Genomic DNA, 22816 nt, shown 5'->3' with positions numbered 1-22816 from the left:
GGTTTGGCTCAGTGGATAAAGCGTCGGCCTGTGGACTGAAGGGTCCCAGGTTCTAGGTCAAGGGCATAAGCCTGGTTGCGGGCTCGATCCCCAATGAGGGCGTGCAGGAGGCAGCCAACCAATGATTCTCTGTCATCATTGATCTCTCTCTCTCTCTCTCTCTCTCTCTCTCTCTCTCTCTCTCTATATATATATATATATATATATATATATAGACAACAGGTGACCCTAATCAGGACCAAGCGCCACTCAGAAGCAAGAGCAGTTCCAGGGCCCCTCAAAGTTTCCAGGCAACGCCCCCAGCAGCCTCCACCGTTGTCCTCTAGCCCAGCGGTCGCCAGCCGGTGGTCCGCGGCCACTGGTGGTCAGTGAGGTCCGAAAGGTTGGCGGGGGTGGGCGGGGCCCCATTGACACCTTTCCGTGCAGCGCGGCGGAGAGGAGGCGGGGCCGGGGGCCTGGGCGACCAATGAGCACGGCCCCGGTCACACAAAGCCGGCGAGCGAGCCAATGGACGCGGTGGGGTGTGGCCAGGGCGTCGGGCTCCGAGCATTTATAACAACTTGGAATGCGGTGCCTGGACGCGCGCTCCGAGGCGGCTGTGGGCTCCCGTGCGGGGTGCGGGACGTGTGCCCTAGATCTACCCCCGCAGTCGGCCCCCACTCCGCCCTCTCCCAGCTCCTGCTGGTCATGGAGTCGCTGGCTCTCCCTCGGCGGCCCGGCCCGGCTCCTCCGGCGGCCGCCGCCCTGGCCGACGGGCTCCAGTCGCCCAAGCCGGTGATGAAGAAGCAGGCGGTGAAGCGGCACCACCACAAGCACAACCTGCGGCACCGCTACGAGTTCCTGGAGACCCTGGGCAAGGGCACCTACGGCAAAGTGAAGAAGGCGCGGGAGGGCTCGGGGCGCCTGGTGAGTGCGGCTCCCTCTCGCGGTGCCGGCCGGCGGGCGGCTCGGGCTGGGCCGGGGGCTCGCGCCGTGCTCCGGGGAGTGGCCCCTCCACGCGGTCCTCACCAAGCTGAGATCGCGGGGCTGGGGGCGGTGGGGGTGTGTATTGCAGATGTGTCTGTCCATGGTTGCACGGACAATGGTCGTGGACCTGAGAACCCCAACAACACCGGGCAGCGTGTGATGATGGCCAGTGAGTGAGGCGGACAGCTGGTGCAGGGTGCCTAGAAGTCTAATAGCGTCCTTAGAGATGAGAAGTCTCCCTATAGAAGATGGAACTTGAGTTGGATTTTGCTTGGCACAGACTCCCAATAGAGTGGAATGGGGAGAGGAAGTAGAAGGCACCTGATCCTAGCAGGGGGTTAGTACTGGTAAACGTGTGTGTTTGAATGAATGAGTGAGGCCTCCAGTTCTCAACTCAGTTCTGCGAGTCTGGCAGCCCAGCACACTACGGAGGTCTGCACAGGGGTGGGGTGGGGGTAGGTTCGACACCGAAGTCCTTTCTAAATCTAAGAGTGAGCCGAAGTTTCTGTATGATGAGGTTTTTTTTTAAAATATATTTTTATTGATTTTAGAGAAATGAGAGGGAGAGAGAGATAGAAACATCAAGGATGAAAGAGAATCATTGATAGGCTACCTCCTGTACACCCCCTGCTAGGGATCGAAACCAAAACCCGGGCATGTGCCCTGACTGGGATCCAACTCTGACCTCCTGGTTCATAGGTCATCACTCAACCACTAAGCAACACCAGCAATATGATGAGTTTTTTATTCTGAGAAATGTGAAACCAGGCTCTGGTGCAAGGTCCAGGGTGCCCCAAGATACCTTTGGATCCAAGGCCTTTTCAGGAAGGTCTCCTGTTAATTTGGTGTGTGTGTGTGTGTGTGTGTGTGTGTGTGTGTGTGTGTACATGTTGTAGTAATAGTAGTAATCTGTGGGACCTTGAGCAATTAAGTTATCTCTGTACTCTCAGTTTCCCCTTCTGCAAATACGGAGAAACCTCAGCCTCCCTCACAAGCTGCTCTGAGGATTAAATGAGAAGCAAGTGCGAGTGTAAATTGTTCTGACATGAAGAAACCACAGTGAGAACTGATGCTTATATCTGAAAGAGTGGCAGGCTTGCCGAACGTTAGTGAACAGTGGTTTTCAAACTGGAGTTTAATATGCATAGGAGTCAACGGGGATGCTTGTTTGAAATCCTTATTCTCTGGTTCCACACCCACAGGGTTTTATCCTGAAGGTCTTGGATGGGACCAAATAATCTGTATTTTAGCAAGCCTTTTAGGTCAGGTGCTCTAGGGATTGTTTTGCCAAATCCAGTTGGGTGCTGGTTATGAGAGGTGTGGACGCACAGGGGTGTGTGTGTGTGTGTGTGTGTGTGTGTGTGTGTGTGTAGCCATGGTTTGCCCTATCGGCTATGGCTGCAGTCGCCTCCCCAGATTGTTTGCTTTAGCAGCCAGTAGCTGGTTTGAAATTCAAGAGGTCATTTCATTGGTGAAGGAGAGTGGATGCTGGCAAAAGGGGATGGATTTATGGCCCCGTCAATAAGACCGGGTATGTTTTTTCTGCTAATGCCTGGCATGGTCCCCTGTTGCCTGCTGCCAGGTTACAGCTATTGGGCAATCATGTACTTCCTGACTTTCCTTTTCTTTCTCTTTCTATAAAGTGTGAGGGCCTGGTGAGGCTTCAGGCTTCAGGCTCCTGGGCTCAGGCTTTGTCAGGGGCTTAGCTGGGAAATAGCTCGTTGTGGGGGGCAGGTTGGATTAGGAGGTCTGGAGGGCCCCAAAACTGGGAAACTGAAATTTAAGTTTATAGATCACATCAGGCTTTTGACCTAGGTCACCGCATATACTAGTAGGAGAGAGAGGGAGGAAGGCAGGAGGTGGGGTGTGGAGCAATAGAGAGATCTTATTGATTCTGGAATGAGATAAACCCACTTTCAGTTTTCAAATCACAGTGTCTGTAGGCAGGGAGTCCAGCTCTTGTTATATCAGAGCACTGACTCCAGAAGGTACTCCCCGCCCCATGCAGGGAGCTGAGATCTGTAGGAATGGGACCTGTTCTGAACCTCCCTGGTCCATTGACGTCCTGTGCTTCTGCTGGGCACTTGCTCAGGGTCTCTTCTCCTTGTGGAGCAGCTGCCTGCTGCACTAATGGTTCCTCAGTTCTGGAGAGGAGTCCTCTCCCCCCCGCCCCCATTCCTGCCTCTTCACTGTCCCCCCTGAAGAGAGACCAACCTCCGGATCTTCAATGGGAGAGAGAGACGTGGGAGCCGCCCAAGATACCCCCTCAAAATGAACTGAGATTATTGGTAGAGGCTAAATTCGGAGGAAGACCTGCTGGGTGACTCGCATCCCACTTTTCTCTCCACTTTTCCAGGCCTTTTCCCATCCCCAGCCTGCCTAGATGAGCTTGTCAGGGGCTGGATGGGACTGTCCGGAGAGAGGGGCAGGTGGGCAGGACTAATGGCTACTCCAGGAGGGCATCAAAGGAAAAACAAATATTTGCTCAGGATCTTCTAGTCTCCAAGTACATTCCTGGTGTCCCGATGACATTTCCTCCTGTGACCGTCCCAGCCCCCTCACTCCACCTCCCCCTAAAGAGAAAAACACCCGCTGGTAGGGTTGACCAGAGCCTTTGGGATGATCTGCACGGAAGTCTTAACCTCCAAGGGCTTCCATGAGGAACATGAGGGGGGTCCAAATGGCTAATGATCTGGGGCAGAGGTGCTTCTGTCTGACATATTAAATGGCTTGTTGGGATTTGAATATGACTGAGATGGTCCTATTCCTTCACTGGCAGATGGGGAAACTGAGGCCCAGAGAGGAGAGGAGACTTGTTCAGTGGCTGGTTAGTGGCATGCCTGCGACATAGGCCCCTGATCTGACCACCCCCAGTCCTGGGTCACCACTACTGAGTCTTGGTCTGAGAGTCGGCCTTCAGTTGGGCCCTGCCTATCTCAGTGTGTTTTGTCATTCCAACAGTCATCTCCAGTCACCTTCGCAGAGCTTCAGGCAGTTGGAGGATCACTGAGAACCGACTCCCACACACACTGCCTAGGAAGGATCCTGGTTGTGGGTGAACTACACTACATTCCTGGTTTTTACCTTGTCAGGAAGGCTGCTTAACTCAGAGTCAGGCTGCAAAGTTCAAAATCCTGCCTCTATTGCTCACTAGTTCTGTGACCTCTCTGTACCTCAGTTTCCTCATCTGTAAAGTGGGGTGATAGTAACTCCTACTGCATGGTCTTCTCACAGGCTTAAATAAGATAATATATTGTCAAGTGCTGAGCACAGTAGCTGATACAGTGTCATCCCAGCGAGGCTGCTTTGACTAGACCCTCCCCTCTCCGGGAGGCGTCCATCCTGGGTCTGTCTGCCCTGAGCAAGAGACTGGGCCGTGCTCAGTTTCCTTACGTCTAACCACTTTGCTCTCTGCTTTGTTCAAAGTCCTAGTCTCTCCTTCAGCCCCTACTCCAGAGAAGGGCTCCCACCTGGCCAGCTGCCCTCCCAGTGCCTCCTGCACCTGCCTGCTCAGCAGCAGGGAGGAGGCTCCGGCTGCGGGCGACTCTTGTCCTTGGGCTCTGGCCAAACCACACAAGAGAGCTGGGCAGGGAAGTGCCTTGCCCAGCAACCTGGCAGAGTGGGCAGGAGGGTGGCAAGGAGGGGTGGGCACAACATGTGGTTTAGGGGAAGCAGCTCAGGCTCCCCTCATTCCTGGAGCCCATTCCTCTCCCTGGCTGGTTCTCTGGCAGGCTTGGTGGGGTGGTGAGCACCCACACTCTAGGCTCATCCCCACTCTGCCCAGCCCAGGCCAGCCCAGCTCAGCCTCTCCTCCATTATCTAAGTGGGTCATCCTCCATCTCCTTGCCCCACCTCCCAGATGGCAGCTGCTTCACGAAAGGTCAGAGAGGAGCCAAGGACCTTGAGATGCCCAGTTTGCACCCACTTTCCTGGGACCTGGGACCAGCACCTTTAGGTCTTGTTTTTCTAAGACCTTTCTGCCATCCTCTCCTGAGTCCAGATCATTCCTGATCTGAGTTGGGGGGTGGGTAGGGGCAGTGTTTAACCAATTGAGCCCCAGCACCCATCTCCCCAGTGTTTGTATAAGTGGGATGGGGGTGGCTGGTGGTAGTGTACAGCTTGGCCCAGGGCAGGGTGTGGGGCATTCCCTGCTCCAGGGGCGGGAGGTAGGGAGCTGGAGGCAGGGCAGGGCATCTGCAAGGATCTTTTGTCTTTTGAGATGGCAGCTTCTCCAGGGAACACCTCTCCCTCTTGGATCCTGACTCTGCCTTGATGTAGATCAGGGAACCTTCGAAGAGTCGGTGCACCTCTTCTGCAGTGTTTGCCATTTGCGACATGGGGTAGGGCCACTGGAACGAGAAAATCCCTGGGCTGGTACCAGTAGGAGCTGGGCTCCGGCAGGTTAACAGAGACATAGCATAGGGCCTTGGAACAAGCTCTTTATAACAATCCTGGGCCCGCACCTTCCTGGCGTAGTAGCGGCTGACCCATTTCTGAAGACACTCAGCAGACAAAGCTGGCGTTTGGAGGGGAGCTTAGAGATCCTGGTGTGCAAATTTGTGAATGGCCCCTTTCTTTCTGGCCTTTGCTCAGACATTTCTCTCTGCCTGGGATGCCCCTGCTGCCCCTCCCCAGCCTACCCTCCTTGGCTGGGCACACCCCACTCATCTATCAAGATCTGAAACCCTTTTCTCCCTGCTCCTCCGGGCAGAGGAAGCTCTCTCCAGCGCTCCTGGAGCCCCTGGCAGGCAGGGGCCTCCGTTTTCACACCCATCACACTCGACTGGAGTTGATTTGCATTGCCAGTCCTACCGCTGGACTGAAGATCTTGGTAGAGGGACTGTCCAGTTTTTGTCTAAATCCGCAACTCCTAACATAGCACCAGGCACATAGTAGGTGTCCAGCAAGTGTTTGGAGAATAAATTACCTTTCATTTTCCAGATGAGGACAATCAAACCAGCCAGACCAGTTGACCAGATTATTTAAGTGACTCGTCTTGAGTTGCAGAGTTAAGCAGTGGCAACGAAAGATTGCCACTCTTGACACCCACTCCACAGACCTAGTGTTCTCATGTCCATTAATATAATTGTTGTGTCTGGGTTCCCTGTTCCCTCTCAGTAGAGTGGCCCCATACTGTATTATCTAAACCTGGGTACTTTGGAGAAGAAGGGGTCCCTATCAGTAATATTACTGGGATGAACCAGGATTGTCTCCAGGCATGTGATCTCTCTACCTCTGGGTGATCCATTCAGCTCTGGTCAGTATGTTTTTATTCTAGTCAGCGGTTCTCAACCTCTGGGTCGCGACCCCTTTGGGGGTCGAACGACCCTTTCACAGGGGTTGCCTAAGACCATCGGAAAACACATGCATAATTACATGTTGTTTTTGTGATTAATCACTATGCTTTCATTATGTTCAATTTGTAACAATGAAATTGGGGGGTCACCACAACATGAGGAACTGGATTAAAGGGTCGCGGCATTAGGAAGGTTGAGAACCACTGTTCTAGAGAATGGTTGTTCAACTACCTTGCAGATGGAGAACAAAGGTCCCTCCGAATTAGCGCTTGTATCAGAGGTTGCCTCTCCACCCATGCCCAAGAAGAAAGGCAGAAAATCTTATCTGGCACTGGCCCCATCGGTCAGGGACCAGCCCGATGACGTCCCCAATATATCTAGGTTGCGATTCGTGTTCACCAGTAAACAATTGTTGAGGACTTTCGATTGCGGAGCTGTGTCTAGGCCTGAGCTTTGGATGCATCTAATTTACTTTGCCAGGCTAGCCAGCAGGTAGCTAAGGGCCCTTCTCATGGGATAGGTTGAGGAACAGCGGCCCAGCCCCACCAGGGCACTGACACCTTGCTCTTCTGGTCTGTCACCTGCTTAGGGACTGGTGGAGGCCTGCTCACATTACTTGTTTCTTTCCTGGGAAGTGCCAGCCACACTGTGCTCTCCTAAGACCTAATGTAGATGATTGGGGTCCTTGGCCTCCCCCCTGAGGCCAGAGCATAAGCTTACAGGAGGATGGGACTGTCCATGGAGGTTAACAATTCTGATGTAGAATCATAGGCTTCCAAATTTGAGAGAAATGGATCTCAAGGTTTGACTTATACCCTCTATCTATCCACCAGAGTGCTGTTTCTAGCACGGCTCAGACCCCTTTATTCAAGGCGGGGGGTGGTGAGGACACCTCCTTTCTTTTAGGTCTTGTCTTTTTGAGACCTCTGCCTCCTAAGCCTAGGGTCGTTTCTCTCATTGTTGTATTTGTGTGTACACAACTGTACATCCAAGATGTGCGTAGCCTTTGCATATGTGTGCATCTTAAGCTCTCAAATAGTTCTGTCTCATTATCAAGGTATGTGATTCATGTATTATGTTTTACTATCTGTTAATAGGTCTTTATAGCCCTTTATCTGAAGAGTACATAGTACTTTATCCATTGTCTGATTATTAAAATGCAGACATTTAGAGAGAAAAGAATTAGTCCATAAAATCGTGTCTTCCGGGAGGGGAGAGGGGTCTGGGGAGAGTGGTGTGCAGGAGCCGCGCTCCAGGCTGAAACCTCAGAGCTGATGGAGGATTCCAGCCCCTTTGTCCCCATCCCCACCCCCTGTCCAATTCTAAACCAGGGATTTTGCAGCACAGCTCGTGGGGGTGGTTTGGAGCAGAAGGGGTGGGGGCGTGCAGCGAGCACCTGCAGCTGCAGCGTGGGCCTCCAGAGCATCTTGGCGGGAGGCTCCATGGTGACAGACCCTCCCGCTGCCATTGTCCTCCTTGTCCTGCTCAGGGACGCAGGGAGCTGGGCCTCGCTCTTTCAGGGAGGCAGCTCCCGGGGAGGAGGGCGCGCCGATGGCCCGTTGCCGGGGTGACGGCCCTGGGCACTGTCCGCAGCTCCTCTTACGGGATTACGCTGGGCTGTTCCGCATTCCTGTCGCTGTCCCTGTGAGCAGGAAGCCATTGTCTGCCTCCCGAGCCTGTGAAAGGGGGGATTAGAGGCCCCTCCCTTCCAGCAGTGGTTTCCTTTTCTGTCTCCTTTTGAACCTCGAGGGGATGCCAACCCTCCTGGGAAACTGAATGAGGAGCTGTTTACCTCAGTCTGTGCCTTCGAGTTTCTCATAACTTGCTGTGTCCCGTGAAGGGGAAGTCTTGTGTTTACCATTTGTATGTCCCTGCACCAGCCTTGACAGGAAGTGGCCAGCCCTGTGACACCCCGCCCCTGCCTAGCACCCGATGCCAGCGAGGAAAGCCTCTCAGGCTGTGGCATTTGGTGACATTTGCGTGGCTCATCTCACAGTCAAAGCGGGAAAGCACCGCACAGGTCCGTTCAGCCTGTTTGTTTCACTGAAAAGAAAACGGAGGCTCGGAGAAGGGGTGGGACTGCCCATGGGGACAGGGACAGAGCCTGGAGGACGAACCCGGTCTCCTGGCTCCCCAGGCCACGTCTTCTGCACACACACACACACACACACACACACACACACACACACACTGCACAGCTGTGTTTCTCCCCTTTCTGTCACCTTGGCCTGCGTGGGATGGAGGCAGAGACCCCTCAGCCTCCAGAGCTCTCCCGAAAGGGCATCTGGCAGCTCTTTCTTCATTCTCCCTCGCCGCCCTCCACCCTTGCTGACCTGCCACGAAAACCATCTGGAGCATTCGTCCTTTTATGGTATGTTCACCTTTACAGACAAGATAGCAAAGCCCGGAGGACGCGGTTGCTGGGAGAGGGACATTCCTTCCCTGGACCGAAGAGATCTGTGTGGGGTTTTTTCTTTCCATAAATTTTTTTGTGGTAAAATATAGATAACATAAAATTTACCATTTTAAGCATTTCAGTGTCCAATTCAGTGGCATGCAGTACAGTTACAATGTTGTGCAACCATCACCACCATGCATTCCTCACATCGTTTCATCACTCCGGACAGAAACCCTCTGTAGCCACTAAACCCTCACTGCTCATCCCACCACCAGTCCCTTCCCCTGGTCACCTCTGTTCCGCTTCCTGTCACCTCATAAAGATAGGCTCGTACAGCATTTGGCCTTGTGCGTCTGGCTCACTTCACTTAATATAATGCTGTCCAGGTTCATCCCAGTCGGTGCCAGTTAGTGACAGTATGACTTGGAGCAGGTCACTTGACCCCTCTGGGTACCAGTCTCCTTGCCTATAAATGGGGATGAAGATACTTTCTGTGCCTACCTCCCAGGGCTGTGGGGAGGGCCGGTTAATTTACTAGCACAACAAATGGTTGCGCAGTGCCTGCTGTGTGCCTGGCACTATGCTTGGCATCAGGGATCCAGTGGTGAGCAAATCCTTGTCCTCATGGTGTAGTAGGGTAAATTTGCTATGTACGTAAATCACAAAGCATCAGCCTTCCGAATGGTTGTTACCTTCCTTGCTCATCACTGGTCCTTACTCCTTCCTGCTGCATGGACCACACCTAGAGAAGGTACTCTTCAGCCTCTCTGCCATCTTCCCCTGTGGAGGTCGGAGTGGCATCCCTGGGTGCATCCTGTGGCCTTGGCCGTAGCAGCAGCAGCAGGTAAACCACAGTCAGGACTTGGAGAGTGTCCTCCGGGACACTGTTAGCTGCCAGACCTTTCTCTTCATTCTCCAACATTCTCTGTTCCCAGGTGGCCATCAAGTTGATCCGGAAAGACAAAATCAAAGATGAGCAAGATCTGATGCACATTCGGCGAGAGATTGAGATCATGTCGTCACTCAACCACCCCCACATCATTGCCATCCACGAAGGTACAGAGGCAGGGCGTTTGAACCTGGGAGTGCGTGTGTGTGTGTGTGTGTGTGTGTGTGTGTGTGTGTAGGAGCAGTCAGAACAGATGATACAAAGAAAGAAAAGAGACACAGGCTTTGGAGTTGGGCAAAAGCTGGATTTGAAATGCAGCGGTGTGGCTTGGGCAACTATTCAATTTAGTTTCAGGGTGGGCCCCAGTTCCTCATTTGTAAAACGGGATAATCCCACCTACGTCACGGGGTAGTTGCAAAGGCCAAATAAAATGTCACCGTGTGCTCAGCTCATGGGAGGAACTCTGTGTACTGTAGGCTTTTTGTGGTTATTGTTAGGGTTTCTGTACTTGAATGCTACCTCCCCAACCCAATGAGAGCCTCCGCGATACGGGGGAGGCTGAAACATAGAGGCCTGCACCTGTCTCGGGTGCATGGGTGCTAAGAGCCAGCCTCCTCGGGCTTACCCTGTGCTCGGAGTCATTCCCGCCACGGGGCTGGCTCCCACCTCTCCTTATCATCTTTCCCAGCCTCCTCTCGCTCTGACAACCGTGGTGGCTTTCCACTCCAGCTGCCCTGTTCCCTGTGACCCAGACAACAAAGTAAGCAAGGGGGGGGGGGACGAGGGAAAGAGGGGGAACACCTTCCCACACACATCTGTCTGCTTCCAGACTTTACATAATATCACTTAGATGGGACCAAGGGATAGCAGCAGAGGGAGGGAGACGATGGCTTTCCCTCTATCTGAATATTCCTGGTGGGAAATAGGAGAGAAGTCTTCTCTCTTGGGTTATATCATAGGAAAGCTAAGGGCAGAGCCACTCACATGGCCCTCTGGCCTGAGCCTGTCCCACAGGAGCCCAGGCAAGTAGCTGAGAAAGCCAATTGTGTCTCTGTATATTCCCCCAGGGAAGAGTGGGCATGGCGGAGTATTGGTTAAGCCCGGCTGAGCTTGGTGATCGCTGTGTGTGTGTGTGTGTGTGTGTGTGTGTGTGTGTGTGTATACACATATGGGTGCATGTCCCACACCCATATTCGCCAGCCAGGTCTGGGCACTGAGCTTTGAAGCTCAGGATGTGGCTTCCCCTTCACCTTCCAGTTCTGCAGATATAGGGCCACCATAGTTACTGTGTGTGTGGCAGGGCTCTCCCCATCTATCCCCATCCTGCCACAGCCTGCAGGAGGTATGAACTGGGTGGTGGGGGGACTGACCTAGCTGCTGTCCAGAATGTGCTGGCTCTTGACCTCCAATTTCATGGTACAAAGGCTGCAGAGATATGGAGAACCATAGGGGGAGAGGCTCAGCTAGACACATCCCAGGAGGCTGGGCCACCACCCATCAGGGCCACTCACTCATGTTCCCCTGGGAAAAAGCTCAGTCCTCCCGGCCATGTATCCAAGTGTCTGGGAGCTGGGGCTCCTCCTGGGAGAAGCCACCTCCCTCAGCTCCTTCTCACCTGCTAGACAGCAGCAGCCCGGGGCTGGCCCAGCAAGCCTAACTCCTAGGACCTGTTTGACACAAAGATGCAATGTCAGGGCCATGCGTGTTCTGACATAATCCAGCTGAAGGGCCAGTTTGGTGACCTACTCATTCCCTACCTTTCCAGGGGGCTCGAGCCAGGACAAGTCCTCAGGGGGCAAGAGGGGCCCTCCTACACGTGTTGATGAGCCAGATGGGGCAGGCTGACTGCCAGGAGCCCAGCCAGTCAATTAAGGCCTTGGAAGTACTCTGGGTGGGAAGTCAAAGGTGTTGGGGGAGATGAATACTCAGCTCTCCATTGTATGTACAAAGCACTTCCAAATACTTCTGTCCCTTTTCTGATCCTCAAGGCAGGCATTGTGTGGGCATTATTATACATATTACATCTAGGAGGACACTGCTAGTACATCTAACAGTAGGTGGCATGTATTGAGGGCTTGTTTATATCAGCCCCTCCACCAGCTCGCACAGCCAGCCCCCGGCTGTCACCGGCTTTTATCTAGCTCTCACCGCAGCCCTCAGCGGTTGCCATTATCATCCCCCTCTTCAAATGAGGAAGCTGAGGCACACCGGTTGAATAGCTTGCCAAGGTCACTCAGCTAGTAAGTGAGTGGGGCCAGAATGGGGCCAGGATTCAGACCCCAAACCGACATTCTTACTGTTGGGTCTAGAAGAGCTTTGCCCCACGTCCCAAAGCAAAAAGCATCGAATTCTGAATCCGACAGCCTTTCCATTCTCATCCAGCGATGGCTCTGCCCTTTGGGAACTTGCAAGGTGGTTTCAAGAACCCACAAAAGCCAGAACTTCCAAGGAGAGGGCGGGTGAGCCAGTTTCCTTGGCCCTAACGAGCTGCTACTGAAGATGTGGAGAGCTTCAGAGGCCCTTCTGCTCTTCCTTGCCACCCTCCTGCCCCATCAGACATCCCTGGAGGAAGGTCCTGGAGGGAGGTGTCTGGTCCAGGGCCAGGGAGAGGCCGGTGGACCCCAGGGGGAGCAGTGTGCTCAGGAGGGTCCTGATGTCCCATCTTGTTCTGCCCAGTGTTTGAGAACAGCAGCAAGATCGTGATCGTCATGGAGTACGCCAGCCGGGGCGACCTGTATGACTACATCAGTGAGCGGCAGCGGCTCAGCGAGCGCGAGGCCCGTCACTTCTTCCGGCAGATCGTCTCCGCTGTGCACTATTGCCACCAGGTGGGCCCTTACCCCCCCCCCCCCCCCAGCCCTGCTCCGAGGGATGGTCCCTGGGCTCCGGGGCTGCTTTGGGCCAGAGAGATTCCAGATTGACCCAGGATCACCCAGGGAGACGAAGCAGAGGCAAGACTCGGTTCCGGGCTCTCGGCCTAAGGGACGCAAGGCTTTGAGTCCCTTGGCCAGAGGTGGAAGGGCCTGTGATAACCATGGGTATTCCCAGCCTACTTGTGCCCCCCCCCCCCACACACACACACACTGCCTTGTGTTTGCCTCACTTTCCAGACCAGGCCCTCATGCACTGCCCTCCCTGCTGACCTCCCCCTGAACCCCCTCCTCCCTCTTTCAGAATGGGGTTGTCCACCGGGATCTCAAGCTGGAGAACATCCTCCTCGATGCCAATGGCAACATCAAGGTGAGCCCACTTCTTGTTTCCGGCAGCTCCCACTCCTCCCCAGCCTTTCTGCACGGTCCTCACCAAGTATCCCTGTGCCCTTAGGGGGGTTCCAGGAGGAGTCGAACAAGGTCCGACTTACATGTTCGTTTTATGGATGGAAAACGGAGGCCTCACACTAAGGGGTGACTTGCACAAGGTCCTATGGCTAACGAGAGGCTGAGCCTGGGCTAGAACCAAGGCCTTCTGACTCCCCAACCAGTGCTCTCGACATCACAAGACCGACAGGAGTCTAGGTTTAGGGGCAGTTTTTGGTCACTTGGGACGGGCAGGGAGCAGGCCTTAGTTCTCCCTGCTGTCATGCATGCACGCACATGCGCGCACACATGCCCACTTTAATCTGCTGCAGTTAGGTAGCCCTATGGCACTTTTCCCCAAAGGCCAGGCCTTCCGGCGCCAGCTTCCTGCAGCGTCTGGTTCCCTGAGTCTAAGCAGTTTAATTTAGGAATGAGAAGGGCACACTGATGAGATAAAACTCAGATCACAGCGCTGGAAGGGGCAGATGTCAGGCCGGCCCCTGCATGTACCTGGGAGGGCACTGACTCTGCACTCAGACTTCCTCAGAATCTTCCTGAGCTCAGGACATAGTCCCTTCTCCAGTAGCTCATGACCTGTGCTTTGAGGTGCCCTGGCGCTGACTTCATTCCCCTTCCCAGCCAATTCCCGGAGCAGGTGGAGCTTGCTTTGATGTGTGGGATGGGGGAGGGGAGCAGAGCCAATAAACCCTGCACTGGCACCAACTTTCTATCTGCACCAATCACCTGCCTCATATGGGCTTCACTGGAAACTGCTCGATAAGAGGCCAATAAAACCATAAATGAAGGAGCCAGAGTTTCATAAACAGGCCCTCTCCACCCTAGACACACATGGCCCTCTGCTGGGGGTGAAGGGGTCAGGAGCAGAAGGGCTCTGACCTCAGCCTCTGTCTGAGAGGGTGGGTGGGGAAAGGTCTTTCTGGGAAATGAGAGGTGGACTTGGGGCCTCTCAAAGCCTCAGTACCCGATGGCTCAGGGAGTCCTGTGAGAAGGTTCCCTCTCCTGGGCTATCACTCCAACCGTGATCTTTGTTCTGCCCTCACCGGTGCTTCTCAGCCATACCGGGCTGACCCCATGATCCAGGAATTGGCTGGGAAGGGAAATGAAGTCAGCGCCAGGGCACCTCAAAGCACAGGTCATGAGCTACTGGAGAAGGGACTATGTCCTGAGCTCAAGAAGATTCTGAGGAAGTCTGAGTGCAGAGTCAGTGCCCTCCCAGGTACATGCAGGGGCCGGCCTGACATCTGCCCCTGCCCAGGTGTGGACATAAACAAGCCCTTTGCTAGGAAGGGCCGCCCAGCCTTGCGTGTGTACTCAGAGCTGGGGTGGCATGCTGCTGAGGGCCGGACCCTGGCATGAGCTGTTGAGTCTCCCCCTCCATCTGGTCAACCTTCCCACTGAGACCCATTCATGGGTCACACCTGTGCTAGGAGCTGCAGGAGGGATGGAGACAGAGGAGGTCAGCACGGGGAGCATTGATGTGGCAACATGAGGAGACAGAACCGCTAGGCAACGGCTACAGCAGGCCGTTGGAAACTGTAGGGCTTCGTGGGAGAAGATCTCAGGGCAATGGAGGGCTTCCCAGGGGAGGTAGGCTTGCTGAATCCGGAGGATGCATATACCTGGGGGGTGGAATACAGCATGAGCAGAGGAGCCTGGGAACAGGGAGGGCCCTGAAACCCTCCCACACCTCTACCGAAGTGCTCATTGACACAGCTTCCGCGAGCTCTTTCTTCCAGGGCCTGAGCTGGGTTGACAGTACCCAGTGTGGGGTGGGAGTCATGGGCAGCCTTTCCTTCTGCTGGGGCCTGGGTTTCCCCAGCGTCTGGGAGAGGCATGAAAGCGGCAGACCAGCCCAGGCCTTGGCGTGACCCTGCGTGTTTGTCCCACCCTGCAGATTGCTGACTTTGGCCTCTCCAACCTCTACCACCAAGGCAAGTTCCTGCAGACATTCTGCGGGAGCCCCCTCTACGCCTCGCCCGAGATCGTCAACGGGAAGCCCTACACGGGCCCAGAGGTGGGTGTCTGCCCTCCGCCATTTCCTGTGACTTTAGCTCCTCAGAGCATACAATCCAACACTGTCTGTCCCCCAACCCACAAAGTAGTGACTTGCCAGGTCTCTAGCCAGCAGTGGCCAAACTGGAACGAGAACTTAAATCTCTTGACCCTCAGTCTAGTTCTGTGCTGCTCACCTTCCTGGTTTCCATCACCTTTCCCAACACCCAGCCAGCTACCCCTTCCTGTCCCGGAAGGATGGCCTCGCCACTGCTCTCGTGTTTGTGGCTGCCCCTGCCAAGGAGAGGTGATTGACAGCACCTCTCCCCTGAGCTTCAGTGCCTCCTGCAGCGTCACTCCTTTGCCCCTGGATACTAGAGAGAGGTGGCCCTCAGATGCACTGGCCTCTCTCTGGTGTGCAGGGGGGGCTGGAGGCCCTCCAGCATCCTTGCTGATCTCCCCTCTCCCCCTTCTCTCAGGTGGACAGCTGGTCCCTGGGTGTTCTCCTGTACATCTTGGTGCATGGCACCATGCCCTTTGACGGGCAGGACCATAAGACACTGGTGAAACAGATCAGCAACGGGGCCTACCGGGAGCCACCTAAACCCTCAGGTGAGTGGGAGGTATGGGTGTTCGCATCCAGGCCCTGGTGTCCTGAGCTAATTCCTGAGGCGGGAGTTAAACAGTGGCAGCAGAGTGAGGAGGACACCCCAATGCAGATGAGAGGACCCTCCACCACCACCTGCTGTTACCTCTCTGCCTCCAGTGTCTGTGACCTTCTTGCCCTGATGGACATGCTTTGTTGTATTTGGGGAGGCTTCCTAAGGTCTGACCTAGATCCCTTTTGCTATAGTTGTCTCGCTTTCCACTGCTTTTGCCCTCATCCTTTGAAATCTTTTTGTCCTTTCTACCTACATTGTAGGAACCTTGGTTTACCTTTCAGCACAGTCCGCCTCCTTGGAGGGTAGCATCTCTGGGGACACGAGGATGCACACTCACATACAACAAGGCTACTGAAGGGGCCCGAGCCCTGAGGGGCATGGCATGAGAAAGGAAATTGACAGAGTCCATCCAGGGGAGCCAGAGGCTGGGAGGTGGCGGAGCTGGGGCGTGTGTGTGGAGCCCTCGGTGGGAGTAAACATAACTTACCCAGGAGTGAGTGGTGTCTTAGCACAGATGGGGGTAAGCCAGTAAGAGGGGACGGTGGGTGCCCGTTCTCATGGCTGCCAATCTGAAGCCCCTTGTCTTTGTCTTCCAGACGCCTGTGGCCTGATCCGGTGGCTGTTAATGGTGAACCCCGCCCTCCGGGCCACCCTGGAGGATGTAACCAACCACTGGTGGGTCAACTGGGGCTATGCCACCCGTGTGGGGCAGCAGGAGGCTCTGCACGAGAGAGGGCACCCTGGCAGTGACTCTGGCCGGGCGTCCGTGGCCGACTGGCTCCGACGGTCCTCCCGCCCCCTCCTGGAGAACCGGGCCAAGGTGTGCAGCTTCTTCAAGCAGCACGCGCCGGGAGGGGGCAGCGTGGCCCCCAGCCTGGAGCGCCAGCATTCGCTCAAGAAGTCCCGCAAAGAGAACGACATGGCCCAGTCTCTCCAGGGGGACCCGGCTGACGACACCACCCCTCGCCCCAGCAAGGGCAACCTCAAACTCCCGAAGGGCATTCTCAAGAAGAAGGTCGCTGCCTCCTCGGAGTGTCGGGGGGAGGACTCTGAGCTCAGCCCGTCCCCCACGGGCCCAGAGCAGGCTGCCCCCCTGCTCCCCAAGAAGGGCATCCTCAAGAAGTCCCAGCAGCGGGAATCCGGGTACTACTCCTCCCCTGAACCCAGCGATTCCGGGGAGCTCTTGGATGCGGGGGACGTGTTCACGAGCAGGGACTCCGTGGAGCAGAAGCCGCCCCAGACCCCGGGGATGCTCCACCATCGCAAGGGCATCCTCAAACACAACGGCAAGTTCTCCCGCACCACCACCCCCGCCACCTTCGGCTCCCTGAATGAACTGGCCTCACCTCGCCCTCCGTCCAGGGCCAGCCGCCCCTCGGGAGCTGTGAGTGAGGACAGCATCCTGTCCTCCGAGTCCTTTGACCAGCTGGACCTGCCCGAGCGGCTCCCCGAGCCCCTGCTGCGGGGCTGTGTGTCTGTGGACAACCTCACCGGGCTGGAGGAGCCCCCCTCCGAGGGCCCAGGAAGCAGGGGCCTGAGGCGCTGGAGGCAAGACCCCCTGGGGGAAAGCTGCTTTTCCCTGAGGGACTGCCAGGAGGTGACGGAGGTCTACCGACAGGCCCTGGGCATCTGCTCAAAGCTCAGCTGAGGGAGAGGGGGCATTGCCCCAGCGGACAGGCTCTAAGATGCACCTGGCAACACCCTGAGGGGAGACGCCTTCTCCCCGGCCTCCTAGGCCCAGCATTCCAGCCCAGAAGGCTGAGATGGTTGGCAGTTTAGTCGTGGGGCGGACCGGATATGAGGAAAATGGGCACGTGAAAGGCATTGAGGGCTCAGTGTCCTCAGCCCTGTGGAACCAAGAAGCTATTGGAGGGGAAATGGGTAGAGAAGTAGAGGGAAGGCCCGTGGCCAAGTCCAGGTTCTCTGTCGGGTGTCTGCAGCCCCATGGAGGGAGCACTCTTTTCAGTACCCATGCCCTTAATTGCTGTGCGTGGTGCCTTCGCCAAGGTAGGGATGGAAACTCTTCACATCCCCGTCCCCACCTCCATCCCCACCCGGCACTGAAACTGGAATATGGAAACTGCTCATGTGCCTGGGACGTCCTGGGACAGTCTCCTGCAGGGTGCCCGTCCTTACTTCTCCAGCAGTAAGAGAGCATACAACCTGTTTCCTCAAAGGCTCTCTCGCCTTTCCTGTCCTCCAAGCCTGGCCCAGGCCTCCTGGAGTCGCTGCTATGAATCTGAAAGACTTGAAAAGGCTCAGGCTGCTACTGGACTTCATCTCAAGGGGCCCAGATGCCTCAGGACCCCACCTTGAACCTCAAAGGCTCTGTGACCTTCTCCGGCTTCTAAGCTGCTCTATTTATGTTTTCAAGCTCTGTGTTTTATGTTCTTAAAAAAGTGAATTTTGCTGTTTTTCTATACTGTGAATACTGTGTTCTGGAAAGTCCACTATACATGTAACTTTTGTGTACAGAGAAGTGTTTTTGCAGTGATTCCCTACTGATCGTGGGGGAGGGGGCCCTTTAAGAAATCCGCGTGTTCCGTTGCACTGTCCAGAGGAGGCCTCCTCTGGCTCCCTCATCCACGCCCTGATTCCGTCTACCTGATGGTCCCTCTTCCCTTCTCTGTGGCCAGGAAAAGAACCACTCCATTAAAAACCAGAACGGCGACTGGAAACAGCCTCTGTTGTTCTGTTTGAGGAGGTGGGGCGCAGATCTTTGAGCCTTTACACACTCCTGCTAAGACATAGAGAAGCTGCTTAATAAAAACAAGCCAACAACAAACACCCAGCTGTAGCTCCCAAAAGCTCCTTGATACACCTGCATTCGTGTTCTGCCCTGTTCAACACGCGGGTGCGGGGCCCTGGGCTGAGGGTCCCAATTTGTTCTTCCTGTCGTTGGTGCTAAAGGGAGAACTGGGCTCGGCTGATTGTCCAGCCCTGCTCCCAGCCTTTTCTGCCTCTTCTTTCACCCCTCCCCCACCCAGTTCTGTCCCCTGCTGCTTGAAGACACCCCCACTGCCTTTATTCTCTCTCCAAAGAAATCCCCTTGGCTCAGTGTTGGGCAGGCTCTCCACTCTGCCCCCACCGCCTGACCCCTAGTGAAATAAAGAATGCTTGGAATGCCCCCCCTTGAAGGCTGTCCTTCAACCCCCAGCAGAGCATTCCCAGCCCGCTCTGCTCCTTTGAGAAACTCCAGGGTTCCATGAGGACTGGGATGAAAGGGAGAATAAGGACAAAGTGCAGGCAAGCAGCCCGAAGGCTCTTGCTTCAAGCAGGCTCCCTCCCTATGCCCTACTCCCTACCCCCAACGCATCCCAGTCCCAGCCAGCTGCAGCTCCCTTTCCACAGCACACCTGCTCTTCTGGGGTGGAGCCTCGGGATCTTCCCTCCCCTTCTCTGCGAAGTTGCTGGGTTTGGGGAATAAATGAGGTGTCCAGGCAAGTATGGGGCAAGATGCTAGAGCAAACAAGAAATTGCTCAAACTACAACTGGAGTATTTCAGTCGATATCTTCAAAGTCCTACTGAGGACTGGAGCTCTGGGCTATAAACTCCGGTGAACACCGGGAAAATATAAGGGAGGGTTTTTTCACTCAAGAAGCATAGAGTTCAGCTGCAGAGTTGGCTGTCTCCTTTATTCATTCAGCTTAGGAATCAGCCCTATTCTCTACCAAGCTCTGTGGAGACAAAGGTTATTGCTGTATCTCTGGTGCAATGCGTAAGATCTTAGCCTCAAGGAGACTGCAGATTGGACAGCAAGGTGGCAAGTCTGGTCAAGATGGTGGTGTAAGTAAATATGACATTTGCCTCCTCCCACAACCACATCAAAATTACAACTAAACTACAGAACAACCATCTTTCAGAACTGTCTGAAATCTGGCTTATTCCAAATCTGACAACTAGGGAATTAAAGAAGAAACCACACTGAGACTGGGTAGGAGGGTGGAGAACAGAATGGGCTAGTCCCACACCCATGTGTGATGGATAAAAATTAAGGAGTGAGGGGTCCCAGCCCCACATCAGGCCCCCCCAGCCCAGGTTCCAGTACCAGGAAGAGAAGTCCCCATCACTTCTGACTATAAAACCCAGCAGGGATTGTAACTGAGTGAGATGGAGGACATCTGGAGTCCCAGGCAGTTTCTCTTAAAGGGCCTACACACAGACTTATTCAGACTCACTCCCTCTGAGCTCCAGCACCAGGGCAGCAACTCAAAAGGCACCGGTAACATATAGGAGGGAACTCAGTTGTCTGGCATCAGGGGGGAGCTGAAGGGGAGCATCTTTCTGCTGACAAAAGTGCTGGCAGAAGCCATTGTTCCTTTCTAGAGACCCCCCGCCTCCAGTACCCCCTTAGAGCCAGCAGGTGGGCACCATATTTGAGTCTCCATCTACCTGGATCACACTGTTCACTCTGCCCTGGTGATTCCCAGAGAACTTGCCCCACCCAACTTGGGTGCCCACCAGTGGCTTTTCAATACAAATGGCCTGTCTTGGCTCATGCTTCAGACTTTCCTAAAATCTCTCAAACAAGCAGCATCTGGCCTCAGTGTTCCCTATACCTCTCACTAAGTGGCCCCAGGCCTGACACTAGCAGCAGCCGGACTTGGTTCACAGCCTTGAGCCTCACCTGGGCACCTCTAAGGGGGCCTCAGTCAGAACACAGGCAGCAGCTAACCTTGGCTTGCACATTCCAGGAGGCCCAAAAGCTAGTGCACCTGGTGGGCAGCTTCGGAGCATCACCCAATCATCTCCACAAGTGACACACTCAAGAGGCAGACTCAGCAGGCACTAGAGCACTGCTCAAGTAAATCCAGCTCTGTGCTCTGTGGAGTGGCCCCTGCACAGTTGATTCTCTTTGGAGGTTGGTGGTCAGTAGTCACAGCCAGTCTTCGCAGCTGATTGGCCTGCGGGTAAATCCCTCCCTCTAATGTGCCAACATTAATCAAAACTCAACTACAATAGGAGGGTTTACACAGCTCACATGGGGTGGGGGGAGGGATATACCTGGAGTGCCCAGGGAGGCTGCACACTGGACCCTACAAGACACCTATTACATTAAACCACTTTACTAAGTCTGGGAGACATAGCAGCTCTACCTAATACCTAGAAACAAAAATAGGGAGGCAGCTAAAATGAGGAGAAAAGAAACATGTCCCAGATGAAAGAACAGAACAAAACTCCAGAAAAAGAGCTAAACAAAATGAAGATAAGCAATCTACTAGATGCAGAGTTCAACACACTGATTATAAGGATGCTCAATGAACTTAATGAGAACTTCAACAGCATAGAAAATGACATGGAAACCATAAACAAGAACCAGTCAGAAATGAAGGATACATGAACTGAAATAGAGAATAATTTACAGGGAATCAACATTAGAGTAGATGAAGGCAAGAATGAAATCAGCAATTTGGAATGTAAGGAAGCAAAAACTACCCAAAAAGAAAAAAGAACCCCCACCACCACCAAAAAATAATGAGGACAGTGTAAGGAGCCTCTGGGACAACTTCAAGTATACCAACATTTGCATCATGGGGGTGCTGGAAGAAGAGAGAGGGAGCAAGAAACTAAAAACATGTTTGCAAAAATAATGACAGAAAACTCCCCTAACCTGGTGAAGGAAATAGACATACAAGTCCAGGAAGCACAGAGAGTCCAAGATGTACCCAAAGAGGCCCACACCAAGATACATTGTAATTAAAATGCAAAAGTTTAAAGACAAAGAGCGAATCTTGAAAGCAGCAAAACCAGTTAATTACCTACAGGGGAGCTCCCATTAGACTGTCAGTTGATTTCTCAACATTCCCTGGCTCAATCCCCAGTGTGGGGAGTGCAGCAGGCAGCTGATCAATGCTTCTCTCTCATCATTGATGTTTCTATCTCTCTCCCCCTCTCCTTTCCTCTCTGAAATCAATAAAAATGTATTTTAAAAAATAATATTCTAATAACTATGTATTGTGTCAAATGAGTATGAAATTTATCAGCATAATCACTTAGTAAGTTGTATAATGTCTAATCACTGTAGTGCACACCTGAATCTAATATAATATTAATAGAGGCCCAGTGCACAAAATTCGTGCACAAAATTCGTGCACGGGTAGGGTCCCTAGGCCGGCCGGTGATCAGGGCCGATCAGGACCTTCTGCTGCCAGCTGAGGCCTTCCTTCATTCCACACCATTCCCTGGTGGTCAGCACACATCATAGTGAGTGATCGAACTCCCAGTCTCCTGATTGAATTCCCAAGGGGACACTTTGCATATTAGCCTTTTATATATATATAGATATGTCACCTGCAATTGAAAAATAAGAATGATTTTTAAAAATAAGTAAAATTCAACAGAGAAATTGTGAGTTCAGAGAATGTGGAAGGGGACTTTGAATGATGGGAAAAAGAACTGAAACTTAGGAGATAATAATAGGGGTTATAGCCCAGCTGGCATGGCTCAGTGGTTGAGCATTGACCTATGAACCAGGAGGACACGGTTCGATTCCAGGTCAGGGCACATACCCGGATTGCAGGCTTGATCCCCCTTTGAGGGGCATGCAGGAGGCAGCCGATCAATGATTCTCTCTCACCATTGATGTTTCTATCTCTCTCCCACTCTCTTCCTCTCTGAAATCAACAAAAATATATTTCAAAAAAATAATAGGGGCTACCAGTGCTTATGCATCAAGCCCTGGGTTGTGTTATTTCATTTTATACAATTGCTGGGGTCCAACCCCAGCAGGTCCAGGGGTCCCCAACGGTGTGGACGGAGTCGGCGAAGAAGGAATGACACGGAGACAGAATTCAGTTGATCAGCAGCCTAGCCAGGATCTCTAGCCAAGTTCTGGTCTGGATCTCCAGCAAAGTTCTGGTCAGGATCTCCAGCCAGGTTCTTCAGGTTCTCCAGCCAGGTTCAGTCACCAGATTCTAGTCAGGTTCTCTTGCCATGTTCTATCCAGGTTCTGTAGCCAGGTTCTGTCTCTAGGTTCTGTGGCCAGTTTCTGTCCAGGATCTTTTGCCATGTTCTCTCGCTAGGTTCTGTCTCTAGGTTCTGAGTCTAGGTTCTGTGTCCAGTTGTCTTGTTACATCTATAATTATACCAGTTGATTCCAACCCTATCAATCTCTATTCCAAAGGTTAGGGCGTTTCTTATCTCCATTCCAGGGAGTAAAGATTATGTAGCTTAAGCATGATTGTTTGTAGTTAAAGTGATTAATTACCCTCCTGGCACTTAGTTAAGGGGTTTTATTCCCTCCCTAACTTCAGGGGAAAATCCCTACCTGGGGGAACAACCTTTCTCAGAGAGG

The 22816-nt window shown here is 53.6% G+C and overlaps 1 protein-coding gene across 5 annotated transcripts; it reads left to right on the top strand.

The window, feature by feature from the left end:
* The first annotated feature begins 560 nt into the window (after positions 1 to 560).
* On the top strand, positions 561 to 18199 carry NUAK2 (NUAK family kinase 2). Of its 5 annotated transcripts, none has more exons than XM_036343261.1 (8): positions 771 to 906; positions 8144 to 8634; positions 9597 to 9717; positions 12227 to 12378; positions 12725 to 12790; positions 14762 to 14881; positions 15339 to 15471; positions 16118 to 18199. In XM_036343261.1, the coding sequence occupies exons 2-8, from the start codon at positions 8632 to 8634 to the stop codon at positions 17167 to 17169; spliced, it is 1647 nt and encodes a 548-aa protein (XP_036199154.1). In that variant the 5' UTR covers positions 771 to 906; positions 8144 to 8631; the 3' UTR covers positions 17170 to 18199. The 5 variants fall into 5 exon arrangements, with proteins under 5 accessions (XP_036199152.1, XP_036199154.1, XP_036199153.1 ...); XM_036343262.1 differs by lacking the exon at positions 771 to 906 and adding an exon at positions 9413 to 9505 and having other exon boundaries at positions 950 to 8634; XM_036343259.1 differs by lacking the exon at positions 8144 to 8634 and having other exon boundaries at positions 561 to 906.
* The last annotated feature ends 4617 nt before the right edge of the window (positions 18200 to 22816 follow it).

The sequence above is a fragment of the Myotis myotis genome, unplaced genomic scaffold (assembly GCF_014108235.1).
Source record: "Myotis myotis isolate mMyoMyo1 unplaced genomic scaffold, mMyoMyo1.p scaffold_m19_p_18, whole genome shotgun sequence".
In the NCBI taxonomy this organism is placed as follows: domain Eukaryota; kingdom Metazoa; phylum Chordata; class Mammalia; order Chiroptera; family Vespertilionidae; genus Myotis; species Myotis myotis.
This window is presented reverse-complemented; position numbering and strand designations above follow the sequence as displayed.

What these genes read in the sequence shown, in the direction of transcription:
- NUAK2 (XM_036343259.1), top strand. Translation starts at nt 688, where the DNA reads ATGGAGTCGCTGGCTCTCCCTCGGCGGCCCGGCCCGGCTCCTCCGGCG. An exon ending in GGGAGGGCTCGGGGCGCCTG is followed by an intron (nt 907 to 9,596) that starts GTGAGTGCGGCT and finishes CTCTGTTCCCAG; the next exon opens with GTGGCCATCAAGTTGATCCG. An exon ending in AGCCCTACACGGGCCCAGAG is followed by an intron (nt 14,882 to 15,338) that starts GTGGGTGTCTGC and finishes CCCTTCTCTCAG; the next exon opens with GTGGACAGCTGGTCCCTGGG.